Raw genomic sequence first — 18,298 nt, 5'->3', positions numbered from 1 at the left:
CGTGATATTGTCTGGTTTACGAACAGTGTTGTTGAGTACCTCCGAGTACCAGTGGTAAATGGCATCTCCTACAGCAGCAACCAGAAGCTGAATTCAGGCCTTGGGCAAGAAAGAGAGTTGAACACACTAATTCCTGTTCTCGGTTATGTAAAATATTAGCTGTTTCTGCCTGTATTTAGGTTAAGACAGTACAAAAATTGTTTCAGCGCACAACTGCCAAACCATAAACTTCCATTTCACTAATGGACAGAGGGGTGCCTGGTGTTACTTCATGTAAACCATCTCCCAGAGTGAAACCACCACCTAACAGACAGGTGCAGAGCTGTCTAACAGCAAACTAGAATTATTTAGCTGCAAACCCCCTTAGGCCCTGAACAGATCATGTTTCTGCACTCACTCAGTGACTGCTGGGTCTTTACCAGAAGAGAATAGTCTGCATGAGAGCTTTCCAGAGCATGCTCTTCCGCCAATGAAAGCGGGAACAAGTGGGTTTCTGTTCCTTTGAGGGTTACTGGTTCCTCAGGGAGGTGATAGTTACAGCTACAGGGGCAGATGGAAAATAGCAAGCCACATATTAAAAGCTCTGGAAGAGGATTTTAGTACCAATGGGGTAAAGACCCAGTAACACTGTTATTGAGGTCAGGGTCTTCCAGGCAGCTCAACCCTCCCCCAAAAGGGCAATTGTCCTTCTGTCCCACCTGCCCTTGGGTCTGCTGTTACCTTGCAGCACTGAGGCATCACCATTTTTGATCAACAACTCACAGAGATGTTACTGGCTTAAAAGAGAAAGCTAAAGCATTATTTATATGCACCATCCAATAGAAGTGTAACAGTGAGGGGGTTTTTTCCCCATGTTTATTTACTAAATCGTTTCACATTCAATGAAACAGTTACAACAATACTTACAAGAGCATTATCACAAGAGCAAACACATTGAGAACACTAGTAAAGACCGAGAATGCAGGTTACAGTTATTTTCCTGTTGAACTCAAATGCCACTTTTGTAAACAATAACAAAACCAGAACGTTGCTGCTACAAAAGATGTACACATAAAAACACTCTACATACACAAAACTACATATATCATTTTATACTCTCAACCAAAGCACTCTGGTCAACTCCGAGTACAATTTGGTAATCTCTGTACAATTATTAAATCCTGCTAAAAATTATACTTATCATTGGGTTTAAAATACAGCACAGCGCATAAGGCAAAAAAATAGGAATTATCATCCAGTTCTTTGTGTTTCAGTTAAAATATCAAGAATTTAAGGCAAGTTTGGACATTTTGCATTGTTTCATATAGTGAATGGGGACTTACAGATGGCAAATTCACAAAAGTAACACGCTATCTTCCAGAACAAGTTAACTGGTTGTAATGCATACTGGACACATTTTCCCCTCTAGGAATTTCAACAAGACTTTCTGAAAGAAAAGCATATTCCTAGTAAGAGAGACTGTCAAGAAGCTTACAGATGAGTAACTGGAGAAGGAAAAAAAAAAAAAAGAAAAGCAAAAATTCAGGAACTGTATGTACACATATAAACTCATACCCATTTTAAAGTGCTTTACAGATAATTTTGAGTGATTAAGAAATAGAACTGGATGATAATTTATAGTTGTATGACATCTTATTTGAAGGTCCCTAATTTTTAAACTGCAAGACAGACATTACAATGAGAGTACTCTAAATGCAGATTTAAACTGATTGTTGTGTCTGCTCTTCCTATAACCAAGCACTTCAGTGAACAGGACAAGCACCCAGAACAGAAAGTGAAGATGGCATGATTTTAAGTGACACAATCCCTAAGTTGATACCATGTTCAATCCATGTCTAGCTAAACAGTTTATTCAAGAACAGCAGTATAGTTCATTACATGTTTTTTCCCCATTTTTCATACCAAGCCAGCATTCTAAAAAATTGTTTATGCTGCTATCTTAAATTTAGCAATACCATGTGACACAATAAAGGTCCAGTCTCTACAACCTAATTTAACATTACTGCTGCCTAGGTAAAGAGAATAAAGCATTTTGCCATTTTAAGTGCTTTGACTTCCATAAATCAAAGGTGTTTATATACATATTAAATAACCATCAACACCGCCCTGACCTATGTATTTTTTTGTTCTGATGAAGCCAAAACACCTTTTATACCTTGCTATATCACTGTCTACTAACTGAAAACAGTGTTTACTAATACTTCCAATCAGAACATGTATATGAGCATCTTCATTCACAAATTCCTATTGGAGTTAAACTCTAAAAGGTATGGCATATAATGAACTGCACGGAAAGCCTCCAATAAGTAAAAGGCATAAGCTTCTCTTTTAGGCAAGGAATTTTTATTATTTCAATATTAGTTTGTTAAGCATCTTTATCTCCAGTGTATATTGGAAAATCTGAGAATCAATGGCATCTCTGTGAAACAGACTGAAAAGTAAAACAGCACAGATAACCATTCCGCTTGTGCATTTACCTGAACAGAACGAGAAGGCAATCTACACAACAGGCTGAAAAATCTCTGTTAACCCCTAGCCCCAAACCTATTCCCCTTCCTTCTCCTCCACATGCACAAACACACAACATACAACCAGGTACCTACTTGTGTCCTATCAACAGATTCACTGGAATAATTAAATTATGCTATTATTGCTATATAACTAGAATCCTTAGTGGGTCAAACTGCATGGAAAACTCTGAAATTGTTTATTTTATTTGCTTTTAAAGTCCTGCTTAATTCTACCAGATCTGAAGAATACGTGCAGGATTGTAAAATCTGTGCAAACACCTGTTACCTACGAATAAATAATGTTTTATGGTGAAAACACCCTTGTCTCCTTGACTGTTTAAAATCTGAACATTAGCATATGGAAGAACAAGGAACACCACTGTTTGCCTGGCTGCAATTAGCTTTGCAGGAGCTTAGAATAAATCAAGTACACTCAAAACCCTTCCACTTAGCATACTTTTAACAAAATGGCTTTTAAAGCAACTATTTCAAATATTATTGCACCTTCAAAAATAATACTATATGGGCTTGGAAAAAAAAGGGGGAAACATTAAATTAACGTTAAACAAGGGGAAAATAACTCTGGAGGAAGAATTCTTCAGTACTAAGCCTGGCAATACACATACAAACATAAAACAGAAATTCAAGATAACCATGATTCCTAGTTAAAAAGCAGAAGACAAACTGAAACATTCTAAATTAGCTAAAATTCATATTTATTCAGTCATCTATTTTAAATAATGGTTGTAACGCACAGCATGGCTTTCTATTTCTCTGCCCAAACTTTCATTAAGTTTAGGGCTATCACAAAGTTTTATCTCTTGAGATTCTGGTTAATCACGGGAACTGACCTTCAGTATTCCATGGCATAGGACACACCAGGGATGATGAACTATGCCCTGTGCTTTTCATTCATTGCGACTTGTGTCAAAGGCAAGACTGAAGAACCCAAGATGGGATCTCACTATTCACTCCCTATGTATGTATTTGTGAGAACAATAAACAGATCTGAAAAAAAAATTAATGTAACAAACAGAGCTCGTTCAGCACACTGTAATTCTTGACAGTTTTCATAGGCACAAATGTATCAAGCAAATAAAAACACTAGAACAATCAAAACAATCATGCTTTATGCATACTGCACTAAAATCAGTAACAGCCTTATTGTTAAGTCCTACATTTAGCACCATTTTTATATCTGAACACTCTGAGAAAGCAGTCATACATTCTTTTAAAAAAGGAAGTTATACGGAATATGGACACAAGTGCGCTTGGGAGAAGGATGGGATGGATTCAGTTTTGAGTATTTATTTTATTTCATGCTATGAATGCTGCTGTGGCGTCTTCCGATGCATTACTGTTGTAATTTTTCCGTGCGTTACCATTGAAAAGACACAGCAGACTAGCAAGATCAAGTCATTTAATCTAGTACTCATTTATCCACAAAAATAAGGGAAAGATAAAAACGTGATCTCTCTTCACCAGATCCAAGTATTTCATTAAGAGGCAATAAATTTGCCTCTTCATTTTTTTGAGTAGTATCATCCCAGCCCTCCTATCAGTAAGCAGGTAACAAAGGGGAGTGTACAGGCAACATACTATGGCATTTATTATTTACAAACCTTGAGATACAGAAACAAGGCAGCCCTTTAGTTACTGTTCATAAAAAAAATTATGAAGCACTGGCAATTTCTTAATATGAAGACACAACCAGACAACAATCAGCAAACTGTCCAGTCATACAACACATTCACACATCTCCCACCCAAGCACAGTAAACTTCATGTTTTATAGTAGGCAGGAGGAAGAGAGAAAGCTGTAGAAAGTGAAAGGGTTAGATACACAGTAAGTTTTCTAACCATATCCCAGGCATGTACAGTACTCTCTAAAATTCACTGCCATTAACAGGACGCTACCTAAACCCAGCCGGTAAATAAGCTTTCCGTTTCTTCTGCCCATGTCACTACGCTAACAAAGGCCAAATACCAGAAGAAAACAAATCCTTCCTCATTTCTTCACCACATTCCTCCAACCTTCCAACTTCAGAAAATGCAGCTTATGGTCTCCGCCACCAGGGTTTGTTTTCAAGCAGATTAAGCTCCACCTTTGCGTCAGGTCCATAAAGTTCTGATTTTCATCAAAGTGCAGTCAAACCAAAATTGCATCGACAGTACATCATCCCAGCAGAGTCCAGCCAGGTATCCGAGATGGGATCGTATTTCTGTACAGTGTTCAGATAGGATGACCCTGAATGACCTCCAACTACATAAAGGTAGTTATCAATTACAGCTGCACCAACTCCTATGGGGGGAAAAAAACCCAATAAATCTCAAATAGATTGCATGATCACCAAACATGGAAATAAGTAGTACTTCTGTTCCTAATTGAACACTCTCCCTCGCCTCACACCAGCTCAAGGCTGAACAGACAAATTCTCACAGCCTCTATTTTGGGCTGTTTTTAAAGAAAACAGGTGTAAATTAAGAGTCCCTCTCTGTTCTGGTCTTACACTCCTTTTTTACTGTTCTCGCATCCTTTCCTATAAAAAAAGCAATGATCTTCTGTCCCAGTGCTCCTTGTTAGGGAGACAGAAGAGGGGATGCACTACTGAGTCTCAGCGTAAAGTAAAATACAGCAGAACAGTAATCACAGCATTGCTGAAATGCACTCAAAATCAATGAAGAAATGGAAGGTAGAGTAGAAATATTACTACGTATTATTTTTGTTACAGGTCTGTATTAATACACTGGAGTAATTAAAAATGAATAAATACTTATTCTTTCACACAGCTCATTAAGTGATATATATTTATAGATGAAATGCAACACTCTGTAGACAAGTCACTGCAACTTTATTGCAGCTTCTCTGAGGTCAAACAGTTTATTTCTGAATGGATATCACAGTTAACTGCTGAGTTTCGTATGCCCCTACCTGTTCTGGGTTCCTTCATGGGTCGACACACAGTCCACTGATTTTGATGAGGATCATACCTCTCAATGCTTGATAGGTGAGACACACCATTGTGTCCACCTACTACAAAAATGAAGCCCAGCATGACACCGACGCCAAAGTTTATTCGTTTATCAGCCATCGAAGCTACTGTCTCCCATGAGTTTTTACTTGGATCATAACGCTCCATGCTGCAAACACAAACAAATAACTTGTGAGGCTTGGATTTTAGTGACATTTGAATTTCACTCCACAAGCAATCTGCATTTGTCAGAGGTACATCTAGTTCTGTCAACCAGCGTTACCACACACAGCAATAATGCAACATAAAGAGAAAGGGCTTGAGCTGATGGAAAATTCTGCAATGTAGTTGCTTTGTCCTACCCAATGGTAGCACACAAGAAGCTAACGCCAGTGTTATCACTTCAGAAGCAATCAATCACATCCTAGGGTCCTTTGACAACAAAAAGCAGCTGGAGGTTCTCAGCAGAGCATTGCCAAAAAGCAGTTTTAACATATTTAATCCCAACACAGCAACTGCAGTTCAGCTGCTTCTCTGATGTCTTCATGCCGCTACCCTGGATCTTCAGGTTACATAGTGAAACAAAGCAAGATTTTTCAAAGCTGGCCTCAGAACTGAAAGGTCTTCCAAGGATGATTGCTGCTATTTATAAAAAAAGCAACCCATGAAAAAATGGACACAATGCAGACCTGAAGTATATCTATTTGGGTAACACATCAAATCAAAAACTTAATTGAGGCTTGCCTGAAAATAACAGGCAAAAAATAACCCAATGTGGAGAGCATATTCCTCAAGAAAAGTAGTAAAGAGGTTGCTGATGAAAAGACTAAGGACAGAAGAGGCCTTCAGGATAAAATGGAAATGAATTATTATTATTAATTTTCACCACTGGAGCTGTACAGATGGTCACAGCCATTAAGACACTCATGACACACAGCCATTCCCTGTCCGAAGTGCAGCATGAAGGGGCAGAAAAAAGGGGAGGAGAAAATCAGAAGCACTACAGCACTGGAAAAAAGGTGCTTAATTACACCGTAGTGCTTGTATGAATCTAGTGACTGTATGGTATAGCATATTACTCACATCCTTGAATAATTAATAAAACCCAAATTATTCAATAAAGTAAATTACTTTTAAAAAGGCAAACAATTAAATAACAGATTCCATTAACTCTACAGGAACTGCTAGCAATTCTTTTCTGACCGAAAAAGAGTGAAGGAGTAAGGCTACTGCAGAATTCTAACGCTGTTAAGAGCTTTCCCTTTAAAGGTACCAGCTTGATAAAGACATTTCCTCTTGCTGCAGTGGTAAGTCTCACGCTTCCTGGAAGGATGTTACCAAGTTTCCCTTCCAAAAGCCTTGTGTACACTGAGTGTTCAACTTTTGGGAACCAATTCTGGCAAGATCGAGAGCTCGATCATCTTCCCTGTGTTACAGTCTGGGCAACAAGGCTGCAGTGGAGTGAGCACCCCCCAGTAACTCCCCATACACCTGCTCTACTCTGCTTCTGACTCTGCTTTAAGCTCCTACTCAAGCTAATAGTTCTGTATGGTACAAAGGTGGTACAGAGCTGAGCGACCACAAGAGGCATCAGCACAGCTGAATTACTGCTGGTCAAGTTCTCACGTAAGGAAATCCTACAGTCAACAGAAAACTTTTGGAGATGGTTTCCAGGTCTATTAAGTATTTCAACTGTTCACACAGCTCAATTTAAAATATAGAACATCAGAATGATATCACGTTACATTTCATAAAATCCTGTCACAACCATACCAAACAGTTTAACTTATTGCTGGTTTGTATTTCAGTAACGGAATGAAAACTACTTAGTTATACTTTCCTATTTGGAAACCAATCCTTTGCTTCATAAACTGTTTTATATAGAAACATATCAAGTATAAAAAGTAAGTACCATTAATGAATAGTGTAATGTCATTACACTACACTGTTAAACAATCCATGTATCCCTTCCTATAATAAATAATAAAAATCTTGCTTCAGCTATTTAGATTTGTATTTTATTAATTTGCTTCCTGGAGGTCCATATGGCTGATTTGTTCCCATTTTAATAAAGAAAAGGGAGTACAAATGACTTTTTGGTCTAACTAAATGCTCCTGTCCATCTGTAGACAGCGATGTGGAACAGAACAATTGAAAGAGCCGTGCTGGTACCAGAAAACGTTCTCGTGGGTGTAAGGCCTGAAGGAATCCTAGTTCTACCCAGGGGCCAGACCAGTAACATCATCCTGAACTTTACTATTATCATTGAGACTACTTTAAGATTCCAGCCGAGATAAACACTTATTTTGTGTATATTAAGCACGTGAAAAATGATACTCATTTCAACAAATGCTTTCAATGTTAAAGCTAGCCACACATCCTAGTGTTTTCCAGGCTTGAGGTACAAGGATTTACAGAGCACTGGCAAGGTGCTAAGCAAGCCTCTCCAGAGACCTCAGTAAATGAGATGCAACAGCATGACAGACACAAAGACACTACCTTGGGGCCTGAGCACATGAGCCCACACAACATTATTCTGCTGAGTTAACCAGCTTGGGTGTGTGCAAGGTCAGGTGTCTTGCACCACCTTGCTTAGTAATATGTGTATGTGTCTTTGTCTTTACTATTTTTCCTTCTTGAGGATTTAAAAACGAAACACCACACAAAAACCACAGACAAACCAGCTCCGAGCTGGAACAAGTAAAGGTAAATTAAAATAAAGATTTCCCAGTTGAGTTATTAACCTGATACGGCCCAACAAGGATTAATGAGCTACACCGTGGATTTCCAATCTATCTTAGAATATTTTTAAATAGTTGCTGAACGTAAGCTTAGCAGTGAGTTTTGCTGATTTCCAGCCGATGATATTGAGCTAGACACATCAAAAGCACATACCTGTTCATATGGGCAGGACCATAACCACCAATGGCATATATCATTCCATCCAAGACAGCTGCAGCAAAACAACTTCTTGTTTTGTTCATCGGGGCCACTAGCTGCCACTCCTTCACTTTAGGAATGTATTTCTCTACAGTTCGTAAATAAGATTGCCCATCGTAGCCACCTAAGGCGTAGAGTTCTCCCGCCAGAACCACCACTCCCAGAGTACTCCGGCTCTCAAACATCCTTTCAAGAGATGTCCAAGTGTTTGTATCAGGGTCCCAGCACTCCACTGAATTCTCATGCTTTCGGTAACTGATGCCTTGACACACGTGGGTTGCAATCCCTCCTACCACATATATTTTCTGGTCTAGGACACATATTCCAAATTCATAGCGGGGAATGCTAAGAGGTGCCAGGCCTATCCAGGAGTCATTCTGGGGAAAATACATTTCAACACTGAAACAGAAAGACAAAGATTATGTGAGCAAACCTAACTTGCTAAAGCTCTGTGAAGTGCAAATGAGCATCAAGGAACATAGCCTTAAGATTATTTCCTATGTCCCATCTGATGTTTGCTGTTGCTTCCAATAGCCCAAATGTAAGCTAAAATCAAATGCTGTTTACTGTTCTGATGAGTTAAAACCCCAGGGCCTCACCATCCAGTGCGATGCAGCAACGCAGCAAGAAGCCACAGCACTAAGTCTGAGACCTAAGATGATGGAATTTTGGAAGTACAAACCAGACAGACTCACGGAGAAGGCAGGACAGCATCATGGATAACGCAAGGGAAGACAATATGGTGCTGATGCCACAGCAGCTTTTGCAGATAGGCTGTGACTGAGGTAAGCAAAAAATATAAACCAGAGAGTAAACTGGGGGTGGTGGAAGTCAGAACAGCCACAGAGATGGGAGAGAAAGGAGAATTAAGAGGGGGAAGCGCATGCCTACACATATGTACAAACACACATTTAGAAAGTACCATTTGTAGTTTTGTAAATACCTATTTTACATGTACTGTATAGTTTAAATAAAATACCAAATTAGAACAAACTAATTTTGAAAAGACTTTTCAAAATACTGCTTATTTGCATTTTCTTTCAATTATACTCAGTGTTAAAATACGGTGAGTTTAGCCTATCACTTATGAAGTCAGGTCAATCTACCTAAGTAGTTAATAAATTACTTAAATGACTTAAAAGAGTATCTAGTTCACAGGGAATATGATCTGTTGGAAGAAGGGTTCACCGGAGTCAAGAAGACACTCAATATGAGTTATGCATCTTGCTCAACTTTATTAGTTTCTAACGCTACTTATATAGAACCGATACACATGCACATTCGTAAAGCAGAAATATAACTGGTTAGTAGTCTCTAAATGCGCGCGGTTCTCACACCCCTAATTATCATGACTAAAATAAGCATTCTATCCATGTAGCTAATTGTGTTGCTGTGCTTCAGCCTTGTAGTTTGTTACTCCCTATTTTCCCATACCGGTCCCTATCTTCCTTGGCCCTGCACCTGCTTTCCCAGCAGCTGTAGCTTGTTACAGCCACGGCCTGTTGGCACAACATAATTACTTGGTCTCAGGATTCAGGAATAGCTCAAGGCCACCTTTCTTGTTAACTCCAGCACAGCAACTTCAGTACAATTCTGATTACAGGCCTATTCTAATACCAGGCCTGGATTGTGCAGATCTTCAGAGACTCTAAGGCCACGCTTCTGCAGCCATTCTTCTACAATGATCCCTTCAAAAAACGTACAAGAAAATGAAGCCACTGGAGAGCCATTGATAGTCACCAAGAACCCAAAAGCAGAGACTGCCGAAACAGCACGCCGGCTCTTGATATCAACAGCCGGGTTAGAAAAGAGCAGTACTCAGTGTATTCTAAGTAATTTTGTTATTATGAAGCAGCAGCAGCTAACTGTAAATGAAAAACCAGCCTTCCTGCAAGTCAAGAGGAAAAGTAGAACAAGAATAGTGAAATTAAGGTTTCCTGCTTCACAATTTTAATTGTATTAGGACTCGTTTGTTTAATCCATCCGAGACTTCTTTTTTTGTATGTCGAGAGCAATTGTTTAACCTTAATTCTTAACTGAAACAACAATTTAGGAAAGACTAAAATGGATAATAAATTAAGGAAGAGTAAGTTTTTGTACACATTACAACATGGTTAATAGTAGTGAAGAGCATTTTTTTTTAAATATTAAAATAATCCAAACTACATTGTTATGTAGTATCATTACAATCACTGAAGAAGCTGTGAAAGAAACAGAGCTGAGGAATATCAGAGGATGGAGTTTATTCACTCACACAGATTTTTTTATTAAGCACAAAACTCCCTTTATTTTTTTAATTTATAAAACCAACAATTCCCAGTCCCAACATCTAGTTTACTATTGATCCCTATTATCAGGACGGTTAATTTTAAATAACTTTAACATCTCTAAGCACAGCAAAAAAGAACATACAGATCTTCCCAGGCTTTTAAGTATATTTATATATACAGAAGCACGGAACTGTCACAGAAGAGAGTATCTCAGAGTAAACTATTATCCCAGAATTCAGCTATGGAACCAGTCTGGGTAATCTGCTATAACACAGAAAACGTTTACCGAGCTGATAATGGTACATTCGACATCAAAGCACTATACGTGTAATTGTAAGTACATGATATACACAGACCCACATATAGTTTATCTACCATTTCTGGTAATGTTAGTACAATGTTTTCAGTAAACCCAACCATATTAGTACAGGGAAGAAATTTATTTTTCTCCCTATTATTTCCTTTTGCTCACATCACTAGTGTCAGCGATGTACTCCAGTAATTGGAGAATTATTGTTTTTATTTATTTATAAATATATCTATATATGAATTAAAAAAATAAAATCATTTTGTAAACAGAGTGAAGAAAGATGGGTACGTACCTGTTCCTGCCAGCAGAGAATAAAGTCATGATTATATTTTGACCAAGAATGTGACATGGCTAAGAACTACCTCTTCACTCTTTCCTGATTGAGTCTATTTTAATTCCAGTAACTTTTGAGTTATCAGAAAGCATATTTGTCATATATTAGGTTAAATTTTATGATCTGATTGTCTGCAATAATAATAGATCAGGGAAAAAATTACGTAAAGTGAAAAGACCTGAAAGGATAAAGAAGTAATGTACAAACTATTATTAACCAAATTCTTAATCAACAGTATTAAAATCCCATTTTATAGCTATTTGTGTTGGCACAAACAAAACCCTGTGACAGATTACTGGTGAAACCAAAGAGCATTCTGAATTCAGAGCTTGTCTTTTTTTTTTTCTTTTTTTTTTTTAATCTACTTAAAGAGATCTTATGAAGGAAAGCAGTAACTACAATCCTGCAGACCACAGCTCTTCAATGACTGTCTTAATCCTGACCCAAGGTGATAACAAACATGCGGGAACATCACACACTCAAGCGCTGCTACAACTTCACTATTACTTACCTTTCCAAACATGCAAACAGTCCAGCTTTTCCTCCTACAGCACAAAGAACTTTCGGGGCACAGCGAGGTCGTGTCATCAGCATGGTCTGGTGGGAAAGTCTGTGTTCAGGCATAAAGTGGTATTTTAGGGCCTCATTTAGCAGATGTTTACAAGTATGGTCATCACGAATGAGATGGTTTGCTTCATATAACCTCGTAAGAAACTTAACACTCAGCAGCGGCAACCGAACGCAATGTAGCAGCTGTGCTAAGTACTTCTGTCGCTCCTGCACATCACATTTGATCCATGACTCTAGTGCATAAAAAACTGTTTCTTCTGTCACAACATTCAAGCAGTCATTGGAAACAATTTCATCCAATTCAGAATGTGTAAGCTCAAAAAATTCTTCCGTCTGACAAACATCTTCAAAGTTTTGACAAATGTACTTGTTAGCAGCCAAGTAGAGGTCGTGGCAGCCATAGGTCTCTGCAAAACGGGAAATCCCGATGCAATTTCCAGGATCAAGCTGGCTTTCAAGAAACGCACAGCACTCCTTCACTACCAGTTTGATCTGAAGAAGATTTGCAGCTGGAAGAAGCGACTCCACAGTGTCTTGTGAGATAAACACAGTTCCCGTGTAGGCATACTCCACGATGGCCTGCAGGGCCGTCTCATCAATGCACTGGAACTCCACCTCCGAGTTTTCCTTCTCAGAAAGATTCCCAGTGAACATGGCTTTGAAGTACGGACTGATGCTGGCAAGCACCACTTTGTGGGCATGGATCTTGACATCACCAACTCTAAGGATAATGTCACAGAGCTCGTGATGTTGGCGAAGGAGGTTCAAGCCTTGCAGAAGCTGTTCAGAATGCAAGTGGGTTAAGTTGGCAAGCATGTAGGTTGGAGACGACTGGTCCATCTGTGACAAACAAGAATTTTAACGCATTACTCAGGGCTTCACTTCAACAGCTTCATTAGTCATGTTACTTAGATATGCCACACATAACATTTAAAAAAAATATTTTTCCATTTTTGCTTTTATCTTAATTAGGTTTATTATTTCCCAATTTACTTTTTCAATCCCTGTGCACTATGTTTTTTCAGGCAAGTTAAATCCAGGACAATCAAATGTTTACTAACAGCATATACTATATTAATCTTTGACTTAAAAAAACAAAAATAAAACAACTGCCACCTTTTTTCTTGTTGTTCTGGAGTAAAAAGCATATTATCTGAAACACCTAATAAACAATAGGATTCTATATCAGGTATTTCAGAGAACCTAACAGCAACTGAAATAAAGAATAGAACCAGCTCATTTGCAAGAAAGTTTTAAAAGTTTTTAAACTACTTTGTGCTACTTGCCTGGTGGACTATGTAGGACTACTGTGGTGCAGTCAAGCCCTGCTGTGCTTCCCCTCCAACCAGTGCTGTGGGCAGGGCCCCACCAGGCAGGCAGGGACCAGCTCTCCATTCCCACCTCCTTGCCCAGAACAGAAAAGGCCCTCCCTCCGCACACAGAGGGAAGACTCACAGAGCAGGCTGGGCCGTATGTGCAGGAACAGAGGTTACTATACTCCGCACAGGCAGAGGAACACAGGAGAAGGGGAAGATCCTCGCCTCACCTTACAGAGTGTCTTCCACCGTGACAGAAAACCCCCCAGCGGACATGCCCTCACCCTCTGGAGAGATCAGACCCAGGGAAGACCGGGAGCTGGGCCTTGCCACCACCATCAAGATGCAAGAGGTGGGAGCTGGTGCTTCCCAGGGTGAGCAAGGCGTGGTCCCAGGTGGGCAGGTCAAGCATCCTAGTATCTACCACCTTTTCCACACCCTCACAGCACCGGCAGCTACCCACACTTCCCCACACCACTAGCAAGGGCAGAGAGAAGGATGCTCATTCCTACTTACAGCTCCACAAAACCTCCAAACACTTCTTCCACAAAATTTTAGTTTGTGTCATGACACTTGAAGGCATTATGATACTTGCTCTAATTTCAGTATCGTTACAATTCAAATGGTGCTGCCCACCACTACCTGTTGGAGAAGCAGTTCTTCAGTTCTTTATTCAGACTGAATTATTATACCAGTGAGAGGGTGGAGAGTATGAATGTGTCAGGATCCTGGACCACGAGGAAACAGAACAATAGTTCTACAGAGAACACTGCAACCATCCAATTTCTGAACTGAAAAGCTGATTTAATTTTGATTTACTAAATGACTACACAAACTTCAAGGACTCACTACTTTTATCTTAAGCAGTTCATTTTTATAGCTCTTTAACTGACATCTAATTTGCAGTGAGCCTACCTAAAAAGTGCTCAATCTGAAAGAATAAAATTAGTTGCCAACATTTAAATACAGAACATAATAGCATCGACAGAGAAGTGAAGGCTTACAGCTAGGAATAGAAAACCTCTCACCCATTAAAAGACAAGTTCACAACTCTATACTGGGGAAAAAAACCACCTATCTAAAAGAAAGTATTTTAAGCAGCACAAATTTTTTTTTGGGAGGGAAGCTGTTCAGCAGCTAAAACTTTATTTTCCTTTAATGTTTGCAATCAGTTCTTAACTTGATTCTACAAATATGTAGAAATCATAAAACACAAGGTAATACTACACAGAAGGCAAAAGGAATAACTACAGTTGAGACACAAAACCTGTAAGAACAGTTATAAATAGCTACACTTAAGCTATTCTGCAGAAATAAATCTTTTTGTACCAACTTGGTAGAGATGCCTACTGGTGTATCTTGCATCCTTCCTGCAGGGCAATGCTCGCCCACACCACACAATTGCATGTATTTATTTTTTTGTTGAGCAAGAAGACAGAGGCTGGAATGTTAGCCAGCCCTGAAAAAGGTACGCTAGCCCAACAATCTGCACTCACAAAAAAAATCAAATAGTTGCCCCTAGGCTCTGGACTATCAGATTCTTTTCACAGTCTGTAGGTAAAACTTACCTTGAAGAGCAGGGAAAGAGTTGCTGGAAATAAAAAGGTTAACTAGAAGTGTAAATACCTAAGCTCACTTAATGAAGGCTTTTACTTTTCTTGAAACCACGGTATGCAACAATGCCCAGTAAGCGATGCAGAGCACAGCATTTTCTTTATGTGAGCAGCAGGAAGAGCTCCAGGCGCTTTTCTGTTCCACGGTAGAATTTAAGTGCTCGCTAGTTCCTTATTTAGGGTACAAAATGGTTGGAGGCAGTCAGCAACTCGTCTAGTTTTGTTACTCACTACACAGCATAAAGCCACAAAAGCACCCACCCCAAGCACCGAGCTAACTTTGGTTCTAAACACCCGACACATCACAAAAACCATCTTCTGCATGCCAAAACCAGAAATCCGTATGACAACTGCAAGAAATAAGTTACAAGCGTAAGCTCTCTGGCTTACGAAATCTTAGGATCTGGGAGCCGTTGCCCTCAGCCCCGTGCCCGCAGGCTGCCCGGGGGGCGGAGGGGCGCGGGGGCAGAGCCGGGCCGCCCTGCCGAGGGGCTCCCGGCGGAAATAACAGCAGTGCAGACCCCCCCGCCTCTCCCGGGCAGCCTGCGGGGAGCTCGTGGGACCGGGATCTTGCACCAGCCACCCCGCCGCCAGCTCCGGCACTGCCGGGACGGGACTGACACCCTTCCGCCACCGCTCCGCTTGTACCAGTGTCTTCCCGGGGTGGGTGGCCGCCCCCCACCCACCGAGTACTTGAGGCCGCCCCTGCCCCGCAGCACGGTGCCGCTCCATTCCGCCCGCACTCCGCGGAGCCGCTGGTGTAACAGCGCTCGCCGCCACGCTGCAAACGGGCACGGAGGCGCTGCCGACACCGAGGCAGCCCCGGGCGGACAGACCGAACCTCTCGGCCGCGGGGACCCGCTCCGGCCGGGCTCACCTGAGGGCGGGGGTGGCGCAGGCCGCGGCGAGGCCCGGCCCGCGGTAGGCGCCTCGCTAACCTCCGCTCGTACGGCAGCGCCCGGCAGCGGCAACGTCACTTCCGGGCGCCACCGCCCCGCCCCCCCACCCAATCAGTGGCGGGGGAGCGCCGCGCACGCACAATCCCCTGGCTCGGGCGGTGCCACTCCACACGCCGGGGGGGGAAGGGAAGGAGGTTCCGCTCCACCGGGAGCCCGGCAGCGCAGCCCCGGCCCCGCCTGCTCCCGCCCCGCGGCTCTCCGTTTCGGCAGCGGCGCCCCCGCGCTCCGCAGCGCCGTGTGTGTGTGTGGCGGGGGGCGGCGGTGAGGGGTGTGCCGGTCTCCCCCAACCCGCCGCGCCGTGGGCGGTGCCGCGCAGGCGCGGTGCGGGCCGGCGCCTGGAGACGGCGGTGTTGTGCCGCGCGGCGTTGCCGGGGCGGGGGCGGCTCCGTCCCGCGCCGCCCATGGCCGTGGCTGTTGCGCTGCCGCCGGCCGCCTGCGCCATGGAGGAGCCGGCGGGCCCCGAGCGCGGCGGGCGGGCGGCGGGGGAGGGTGATGCCGCCGCCGAGGAGCTGCCGTGGGGGCTGCGGCCGGTGCTGTGTGGAGAGACCCTGCGCGGCCGGCGCCGCGGGCCCGCCCGGCCCCCCCGCGCTCCTGCCGCCGCTTGCCTGCGCGCCCTCCCGACGCCGCCCGCTGCCCGCCGCGGCCTAGGTGAGCTCTCCCGTAGCCTGGCCTGGCAGCTGGGCGGCCCCGGGCCCGCCGGGCAGCGGGAGGAGGAGCCCGGCGCCGAGTCGTGCCCGCCCGCCGGCCGGCCGGGGCTGCTGGAGGGCCAGCTGGTCGCTGAGGGCTCGGCCCCGCCGCCGCCCCCCGCCCCGCCCGGCAGCACCGGCCTGAAGTTCGGGCTGTTGCCGCCGGAGCTGCACGCTCGCCTGCTGGACCAGGAGGACTACAAGAAGCGCACGCAAGCCGTGGAGGAGCTGAAGAGGGTGGTTGAAGGTGCCAGCCAGGCTGCGGTGACCTCCACGCCTGCCCCCAGCCTCCTGGGCCTTGTCCAGTTCCTCTGCTCCCTCCTCGATGATTCGAACTTCAAGGTGGTGCTGGGGGCTTTGGAGGTGATACATCTGCTGGCCCTGCGCCTGGGCGACCAGGTTCAGGCCTTGCTGGCACCTCTGGTTTCTGCTGCTGCTAAAGTCCTGGGGGACAACAAGCTGGCCATCCGGCAGGAGTACAACTGCCTGTTCCTGTGGCTGATGAAGGCAGCAGGTCCCCAGGAGGTGCTGAGCCTGCTGCTGCAGCAAGAGTACTTGCAGCACAAGAACTCCAGGGTCCGTGAGGAGGTGGTTAACATCTGCATCATGGCCCTCCTCACTTACCCTGGTGAGGAGCTGGATTTGGTCAGGCTGGCATTTGGGCTGGCTCCTGCGCTGGTGGACAGCAAGCGCAAGGTCAGGCATGCTGCCATGGAAGCATTTGCTGTGCTGGCATCTTCCATGGGACCGGGCAACACCACCCTTCTCTTCAAGGCAGTGGATGCAGTGGAACTCGAGGATGATGGGGATGGAGTGATGCACGCAGTGCAGGCCAGGCTGGCCAGGAAGACCTTACCGAAGCTAGTGGACCAAGGGTTTGTAGAGTATGCTGTGCCCTTACCATCATCTGGTCCTAACAGGGGGTCCTGTTTACCCCCTGGCGCAGATACAGACTGGCTGTTGATGGGCAACAGGACTCAGAGCGCACACAGTTACTGTGGGTATCATTCAAGGGATGATGCTCTGCATAACGTTGGCTCACACTATGCATGTGCCGATCTGGGTGTAAGTCCGAGAAGAGTCTTGAGTGCGGGTAAAGGAAAAAACAAACTGCCTTGGGAAAATGAGCGTGCTGGAGACAGGGAAGGTGGATCAAGAGTTAAGATGCCTTCCACAAAGGGTGTGGAGCAGGTATGTACTCATAGCTTACTGGGCTCGTTTATTCTAAAGCATGTTCCAAAGGGGGATTGGAAAGTTGTCAAAGGCTTATTAAATGCCGGGTATTTGCAAGGTATGGTTGATGCTATAATATTTTATGTGCAAGGATCTCTGTACATGTATCAATCTGGAAAGACAAATTTGAGAACTTATGTCAGATTTAACACTAGTAGGAACCAGACAACTTACCACAAAAAAAAAGAAAAAAAAAAATATTTTTTTTTAGGTTAGCTAGATTCCATGTGACACTTACATCTAGCCATAGTGACCTGTCTCTGACAATGATTAGATAAAACCCAAGGAATGAGTAAAAGAGTAGGGAAACTATTTCAGAGTTTCTGTTTATATATTTGTATTTCAGAGTACTTGACTGACTGCAAAGGTTGTCCTAAACACAAAAGCTGTTTGGAGCAAAAACTGACAAGTTACTTCATCTCAGGCTTTGAAGGTAGAGCACTGGAGTTTGGCTCAGCCAGTGCTTTTTGGCAGTGCACTGACCGGTAATAAAACTTGAGGATTGCCAATGTCTATGTGGCTCTTTTTCCTCAGTCAGATTTGACTACAAAAAATGTAGGTCAGGATGAAATAGCAATTCTGATTG

The 18,298-nt window shown here is 43.2% G+C and overlaps 2 protein-coding genes across 7 annotated transcripts in view; one reads left to right on the top strand and one right to left on the bottom strand.

Annotated features, from left to right (window-relative positions):
- Positions 1 to 827: 827 nt before the first annotated feature.
- KLHL28 (kelch like family member 28) lies at positions 828 to 15,844 on the bottom strand. Of its 3 annotated transcripts, none has more exons than XM_055804874.1 (6): positions 15,712 to 15,812; positions 14,790 to 15,005; positions 11,847 to 12,745; positions 8,377 to 8,820; positions 5,442 to 5,650; positions 828 to 4,811 (listed from the first exon to the last, which is right to left on the bottom strand). In XM_055804874.1, the coding sequence occupies exons 3-6, from the start codon at positions 12,743 to 12,745 to the stop codon at positions 4,648 to 4,650; spliced, it is 1,716 nt and encodes a 571-aa protein (XP_055660849.1). In that variant the 5' UTR covers positions 14,790 to 15,005; positions 15,712 to 15,812; the 3' UTR covers positions 828 to 4,647. The 3 variants fall into 3 exon arrangements, with proteins under 3 accessions (XP_055660849.1, XP_055660854.1, XP_055660841.1); XM_055804879.1 differs by having other exon boundaries at positions 14,848 to 15,005; XM_055804866.1 differs by lacking the exon at positions 14,790 to 15,005 and having other exon boundaries at positions 15,712 to 15,844.
- Positions 15,845 to 16,119: 275 nt separating this feature from the next.
- Positions 16,120 to 18,298, top strand: part of TOGARAM1 (TOG array regulator of axonemal microtubules 1) — a 45,041-nt gene continuing 42,862 nt past the window's right edge. For all 4 annotated transcript variants that reach the window (XM_055804791.1, XM_055804774.1, XM_055804784.1 and 1 more), the window contains exon 1: positions 16,120 to 17,670. In XM_055804791.1, coding sequence (XP_055660766.1) covers positions 16,195 to 17,670 — 1,476 coding nt within the window. In that variant the 5' untranslated portion in view covers positions 16,120 to 16,194. The remainder of the gene's footprint in view (positions 17,671 to 18,298) is intronic.

Source organism: Falco peregrinus, chromosome 1 (assembly GCF_023634155.1).
Source record: "Falco peregrinus isolate bFalPer1 chromosome 1, bFalPer1.pri, whole genome shotgun sequence".
NCBI classification, from domain to species: Eukaryota; Metazoa; Chordata; class Aves; order Falconiformes; family Falconidae; genus Falco; species Falco peregrinus.
The sequence above is the reverse complement of the archived record's forward strand: the minus strand, read 5'-3'. Positions and strand labels throughout refer to the sequence as shown.

Excerpts from the sequence above, each read along its gene's own strand:
- KLHL28 (XM_055804866.1), bottom strand. The coding sequence starts at position 12,745 with ATGGACCAGTCGTCTCCAACCTACATGCTTGCCAACTTAACCCACTTG. Across the intron at positions 8,821-11,846 it reads CTGTTTGCATGTTTGGAAAG|TGTTGAAATGTATTTTCCCC; the intron begins GTAAGTAATAGT and ends TTTCTGTTTCAG. Across the intron at positions 5,651-8,376 it reads GGTCCTGCCCATATGAACAG|CATGGAGCGTTATGATCCAA; the intron begins GTATGTGCTTTT and ends TTGTGTTTGCAG.